Source organism: Fukomys damarensis, unplaced genomic scaffold, assembly GCF_012274545.1.
Source record: "Fukomys damarensis isolate Sample0158 unplaced genomic scaffold, DMR_v1.0_HiC HiC_scaffold_20, whole genome shotgun sequence".
NCBI classification, from domain to species: domain Eukaryota; kingdom Metazoa; phylum Chordata; class Mammalia; order Rodentia; family Bathyergidae; genus Fukomys; species Fukomys damarensis.
The window spans coordinates 26,411,682-26,418,999 of record NW_022900932.1 but is presented as its reverse complement, the minus strand read 5'-3'; the positions used below and the strand labels follow the sequence as shown (position 1 = coordinate 26,418,999).

General features: G+C 43.7%; 1 protein-coding gene across 1 annotated transcript in view; it reads right to left on the bottom strand.

Moving 5' to 3' along the window:
* Positions 1 to 545: 545 nt before the first annotated feature.
* LOC104874117 (glyceraldehyde-3-phosphate dehydrogenase) overlaps positions 546 to 7,318 on the bottom strand; it is a 10,913-nt gene continuing 4,140 nt past the window's right edge. Inside the window, 6 exon segments of the mRNA XM_010641089.2 lie at positions 546 to 625; positions 628 to 661; positions 663 to 735; positions 737 to 784; positions 786 to 1,441; positions 1,443 to 1,478. Coding sequence (XP_010639391.2) covers positions 546 to 625; positions 628 to 661; positions 663 to 735; positions 737 to 784; positions 786 to 1,441; positions 1,443 to 1,478 — 927 coding nt within the window.

The window sequence follows — 7,318 nt, the reverse complement described above, 5'->3', positions numbered from 1 at the left end:
CTTATCTTTAATGAATACTTTTATTCTGTACTTATAAGTTTCATCCTTGTGCTTGAATACTACACAGTAAGTAATAAATGCATGTTACTGAATCAAAAACAAAAAACAGAATGACACTTGCAGTTGTATAAACTATGCTGCCCAACACAAATATTTATAACACACACTGAGGTTTACCTAAACAACACTGTGATGTTGGTCATTCATTTCTTCTTCCCCTTCCCTTCAGAAAACCTACTCCTTTCCACAATTTCCCCTCTGTTGTATCCATCTCATCCTTCTGCTTAGAAATCCACCCTCCTAGAAAAGAAACTTCCTTAGTTTGTTTGTTGTTTTTCGGCTGGGTGCAACAGAATTTCTTGATGGTATGTGACAAAGTTGGGCTCCCTAAGCTTCTCCCCTTCTTTGGAGGATCTGGGATGGAAATTGTGAGGAGGGGAGATTCTCAGCCTATTGCGAGGCTGAGTTGGAGCAAGGACCACCCCACAATGGAGGGCCTCTGCCTTCCTCTCATGTTTTTGCTGGAGCCGGTGATCCAGGACCTCTTACTCCTTGAAGGCCTTGTGGATCATAAAGTCTACCATTCTGTTGCTATGGCCAAATTCGTTGTTATATCAGGAAATGACTTGACAAAGTGGTTGTTGAGGGCAATGCCAGTCAGTCCCAGCACCATAGGTAGAAGAGTGGGTATCACTGTTAAAGTCATAGGAGACAACCTGATCCTCTGTAGAGCCAGGATGCCTTCATGGGGCACTCTGATGCTTGCTGCCCTACTTCTTTTAGTATTATGTTTGGTAGCTTCCTCCAGAGGGCAGGTCAGTTCCAGGCAACATGTTGAAAATAGGCACACAGGAGGCTCAGCGATGACCTCGGCCCTGCCAGTGGATACAGGGATGATATTCTGAGCACTCCCACAGCTATCAAACCACATTTCCCCGGATGGGCTATCCATGGTCTTCTGGGTGGCAGTGATGCCATAGACTACAGTCATGAATCTTTCCATGACGTCAGAGTTGTCAGAGATGACCTCAGCAGTAGAGGCTAAGCAGGTGGAGGAGTCATCACTGACCACATTGAGATAGCTGTCCTGCTTCTCATGGTTTACACATATCACAGATACAAGGACATCACTAGAAAGGAAAGAGATGATGACTCTTTTAATTCCATCCTTCAAGTGAGCTCTGGGCTTCTCCATTGTGGGGGACTCCACAGCTTACTCAGTGCCAGCATCACCCCACTTGGTGGGATCTCACTCCTGGAAGATGAAGATGACCTTTTCATTGATAACCGACTTTCCACTTTCAGCATTCACTGTACCATTGAACTTGCCATGGATGAAACCATATATGTAAAACATGTACACCACGTAGTTGAGATCAATTAAGGGGGCACTGATGGTAATAGTATCTACTTTGCCAGAGTTGAAAGCAGCCCTGGCTGTAGAGGTGGCTGATACGGCCAAATCTGTTTACTTTGACCTTCGTGTCTCAGGACACAGCTGGCTCTGCTTGAGACATGGCTGTTTTTCCAAAGGGAGTGGGGAGCAGAGAGTTGGATGCTATGCTTTTAAAGTCTGGATTACTGAGTTACGATTTACCTACAGTGAAAATCACCACTATAAAATCCACGGCTCAGTTACTTCTGACAAATGCGGATAGGCATTTAATCTCAGAGTCAGGCTCTGGTTGGAAAGTGAATTTGAGAGCAGCTTTGCCCATCACATATGGAAAAAAAGGGACTTTGCTCTCTCTGGTGTGCCCTCAAAAAAATTAAACATAAAATAGCTGCTTCATTCCCCTTCTAGGTATAAATGCAAAAGCATTGAAAGCAGAAACTGAAACAGACACATGTACACCAATGTTCATAGCCACAATTATTTTGTATTCTCAAGAGCAAAAATGAGAAAACAACCCACATGTCCAGAGACATTTGAATGAATAGATAACAACATATGGAATACCAGCAGTCATGGAAAGAATGACGTTTTCACAAATCTACAACATCGATAATCCTGGGGCCTTATGCTAAATAAAACAACTCAGTCACAAAAGGACAAATACTATATTACCCACTTACATGAGGGAGCTAAAATAGGCAAGTCCGTAGAGAAAGTAGGAAAGAAGTACCAGGGACTGGGGGAAAGGAGAATGGAGAGTTATTGTTTTAATGGCCACAGAGTTTCTGTCTCCATGAAAAAGTTAGGAAATATATAGCGGTGATAGTCATACATCATAAACGTATTTCATAGCTATGAGTTGTATATATAAATGATTAAAATGTCAAATATTATCTGCGTATTTTGTTAATTTTAATCTTTTAGTTTATAAACTTTAGTAATTTAGAAGAAGGGGTGCACCTTACCAAAAAGGATACATGCAACTAACTCCAAAGCTCTGGCTCAACGTGTGATATGGGAACAGCCATGAGAATAAACACAATGTCACAAAATACAAAATGAAAACAGAGTGCTGCAAGCTGGGAGAAATTTGCAGAAAGAGAGAAACTGAAGGCAGGGCCACCGCTTGGGAAGCTACTGCAATGGTTGCAAAACAACCTGAGTGGGGAAGTTGCAGAAGGTAAGGGAAAATGTCACATACACAAGAGGCAGAGGAAGCCAGGAAGAACGGAATCTAGCACAAGGCAGAGGAAAAACAAAAAAATGCCAGGCCGGGGGCACATTACCATTTTCATGGGCCCTACACAATTTTTGAGAGCCCTCCCATACATATATGATAGATATATGAGGGATCACTTATATAAACACAAACATATATAGAAATACTTGTGTTAGTTATAAATGGATATTCCCTTTCTCCATTATGTATACATATGTGACATGTGAGTATATATACATGTTTGTTTATATCAACAGTTTTTGTCCTAAAAGTACATTTTTATTCCTAATAATTAATAATGCTCTATTCTATATTTCAAAAGAGCTAGAAGAAGGAATTTTGAGCGTTCCCAACACAAAGAAATAATATGTTTCTGATGAAGGATATGCTAATTACCCTGATTTTATTACTGTATGTTATCTTCATGCATCAAAATATCACACTCTAACGCACATCAAAATACCACACAGTACCCTACAAACATGTAATTATTATTGTCCATTTATAAGAATTTTTGCATTTTTTTTGAGGCAAAGTCTCACTGTATAGTTTAGACTGGCTTTGAATTCATTATGTAGCCAAGGCTGGTCTCAAACTTGCAGCAATCCTCTTGCCTCAGCCTCCAAAGTGCTAGTATTATAAGCACACACCACCGTGCCTGGCTTAAAATCATTTTTAAAAGACAAAGTGATCAAAACATTCCCATGGGCCCCATCCAGGGCATTGCCCCTAATAAGCCTCAGGAGGTGTTGGCCCTGGGCCAGTCCTGTGTAAGGAACTGAAGAACATGAGTATCTACCCTCTTTCCTCTTCCCCTGAGGGCTCCTGATTTACTGCACCAGGTGAGATACTGAGGATTTTGTTGCTACAAATATGTGATCGGATGGGGCAACGCATTCAGAGATTGTTGGCTTTTGGAGAAAGTAGCTCTGTGGAAGTTGTGACCAAAGGCTCAAGGATCAGAGCACTTGGGGTCTGAATCACAGCTCCTCCTGCCTGCCTGTGTAAATTAGAGCAAGTTATTTAACCTTTCCAAGGCCCAGCTGCTATCTATAAAATGAGAATAAGAGGCCTTGTGAGAATTAAATGCTGCAAGAGAACAATCAGCTGAGCACAGTGCCAAGAATACGGCTCAAAAGTGTTGTCGGACCTTAGCTATCTCGGGGCTTGGTTCAAACAGAATGGAGCAGGAGGAAGAAGGCACAGAGGCACCTGGAGAGGGGAACACAGATGGGTGAAGAGGTCAGAAAGTAGTAGAAGGAGCATGAGCCATCCCATTTTTCTCCATGACAGGCCCATTAGCCTACCACACTGCCGTGTGACCTCTTCTAAGCACACAGTGGCTCTTGTCACTTGGCACCAACATCTTCAAGATGGTTCCACCTGAGATAGGAAACAGGCCGGATACACTGAAGTTTCCAGCTCTCTTTAGGTCTCATTTTCCTATGGCCTCTTATCCCCAGTCCCACCCTAGACTTGCCATTACTCCCATTTGTCTACCCTTTTGGCTCATAAAGTCTCTTTTTCCTGAAATGTCCTTTGTCAGAACTTTTATTTGTTCTATGAAACCTGGCCCTAATGTCCTTTTTCTGCAACTCCCTGGGCAAAATTAATGCCTCTCTCTCCTGGTCTCCTACAGCACCTGCATCACTGTAATGACTACCCTGTGAGATAATCATCTGTTTACATCTCTTCCCAGATGGAAGGTGAGTTCCAGGAGAGGAGGGGCTCACTCTCCTGCTGCCCTAACCACCCAGTCCCACCCCAGCCATGGCCCCACCTCCTGCTCTTGTTGGCAGCCCATGAATGAGGGAGGAAGGTTTCTTCATTGTTTACTTAGTTCTGGAATATCTCTTCTCACACCTGTTCCAACATAGAACCCTGATTCATGCCACAATTTCAAGATTAAGTGCTGCAAAGTGGCAACATGCTATGAAGGGGCAAGAAACTGGCAGAACTGTTTCCAAGATGGGAAAATATCAGTGTAATGTGGTGATTACACCTGGGTCTCCAGGCAACCATTCTTACAGGATTAGGGGTGGGGGAGTCAATGATACCCCCCAAAGTTTGGGAGATGTTCATATGATCAGCATTCAACAGGTAATACTGGGCAGTAAGGGACTGGACAGTGGCCTCTAACATTCATCTCCCAGGGTGTCTATTCCCCTCCCATTCCCTACTTCCTCTTCCTCCCCAGACAGCACGTGGTCTCTTCTCCTTTTGGGAGTTATTCCCTATGTCCCTAATTTCAACTTGATTGTGACATAATCTTGGAATTGAAGAGAATCCATCCCCAGTCCTTAGGAGAGGATTTCCCCAATGCTTTCTGGGAGTGGCTCTTCCTGCAGGAAAGACAAATGGCCAGACCTTCACTGTCCACTGTGCTGACTGTCTGACTCTCAATGGTGCCAGCAGGGCAGACCCTAGCGCTCCTGATTCATTTTGGGTCAGACTTTGATCCTTATCTGACTCCTCTATTCCCCAGAGTCCGTGGAGACAACTAAGCACCCTAAGCCCCTGGAGGTCCCAGAAGGTGAACACAGGGGAAGCTGCTATGGTCCCTGCAGCTGAGCACCCTGCTCCCTGCTGGGCCTCTGCAGAGCCTATCGTCTGGGAGCACCCACTGGTCCTGGCTGAACACTGCTCGGAGGAGGTGAGAGCTCTCGAAGGTAGGCGGAGTACAGGCCACAAACAGCCTGGCTTCATCTGGTTTATTCCTGGGGAATATAATTGCTCTTGTCTCCTCCAGCATCTATGGCCTCCTCATTCCCACAGCCACCACTCTGGCTCAAAGTCCTCAGTGTGTGTATCTTCCAGGCTCTTGGAAGAATTCTACCCTTGCCTCCCTTATGCCTTTCTACACAGAGCTATGGAAGGAACTCCCTTTTTATGTAGTTCTGTTTCTCCTGTCTGACCTTTTCTAGCACACACAGCCTGCTGGGGGCAGACTCACCTCTGATTCACTTCCACGGCATCAACACCTGTTGACAGAGAAAGGGGAAACACCCCACACAGACCTTCCCAGAACCTCCTAGACGTTCCCAGGCCTTCCCAGCATGGTCTCTTTTTATGCAGCAGTTGATGAATTTAAAATGTAAGCAAAAGCTTATTTCTTTCCCTACTCCTAAATCTCCACCCTGGTCATCATGGGAGATTGGGCAATCGGTGCAACAGAAACCAGCCCTGGAAAAGAAAAGGAAGTGAGGGAGGAAAGAGAGCGACAGGAAGCAGGGAGAGAACTGGCAAGGGGGCCCTCTGGGCTGTGATCTGCTTAAGTCTCCCTGAGGTCTCATGGGCTCCTCCTGCCTTCCGGATCCAGAGGAAAGATCAGGACTGCTTCTGACTCAGGAGCAACAGCAGGCTCAATTTCCACGCACGAATGGATTGGACCTTGGTGCCCCGACAGCTGCCACCCCTGAATTTCTGCTTCCGTGACAGAGCACCACTTCAAAGTCTGATTTTATTTACTGGGTTACATGTATATTTGTTGCACAAAGAATTATTGATAAATGTATGGATCATCTACCCTCGGCAGCGCCTTGTGCTGAGGAAAATGAAAGATTAAAAAATGTAAAGAAAAGAATTCCCCCTTTCCACTTAGCACAGGATTTAAAAGTAATGTGACATATTTATAGATGTTCTTCTAGGGCATCATCCACAACATGAAAAACTGCAAGCAACCTAAATAGGAGAAAGGCCAAATAAAATGTAGTGCATTCGTTCCATATAATCCAATAGAGCAATTTAACAGAACTGACTAGGAATCCTGTATGTCTGCATTAGACTTCAAAAATATGTGTAGTTCAAAAGTCAAATGTAGAATGTCTGTTTACATACAATCTACGCAAATACAACTTATGCGAATACATATATGAAGAAAATAATGTTCTATATATCCTAAAGACACATGCTATATCTTTATGTAAAAGTTTGTTTTTTAAATGGCATAGAAATCCAAGTTCTCTGGAGGCTGAGGCAGGAGGTTACAAATATGAGGCTAGTCTGAGCTACTTTTTAAAAATAAAAACTGTTAAAAATAAAAATAAATAAAATAATACGGAAAAACACAGACAGGGTTCTCTCTCTGGGAGAGGGGAAGAAACAGTGATGGACCCATCAAAGGGGATTTTACTTTCTCTGTGATTACCTTTTTTAAGAATTTATTCATGTATTACTTGTTAAGTTTCAATTAACTGCTTACATAATCAGGAAGGTATGATCTAAATATTTGAGAATCTAAGTGATGAGTTCATTGATAACCACAACAATAACACAAGCAACATCACAAGGCAGAAAAGATTCAACACCTGCAATAATGTCGGGGAGTTCAGAAGAGGGAGAGCTGGCAGGGAGCCGGGAGCTCCGAGAAGGAGCTGGGAAGTTAGGGCTTCCTCGAAAGTCTGTTGATAAAGGGATGTGTGAGCTGGTGGTGTCTGTAGAATAATGTGACCACAGCATGCAATGCAAAAATGTGCATCCTGAGTGTGTGGGGTCTTTCTCTTTGTTCCTCATACCTGTCAGGCCCTGAGAAACAGAGAATGATATTATACAAACTGAGCAAGGAGGAAAGCAGGATAGGAAAATGAGAGGCGCTTTTATACAACCCTTAGTCAAATGACTAGCAAGGAGGGGCTCCCAGGGAGGCCTGGCGATTCTCCAGGCATATTTGCCCCTCCACACACACACACACACACACACACTGT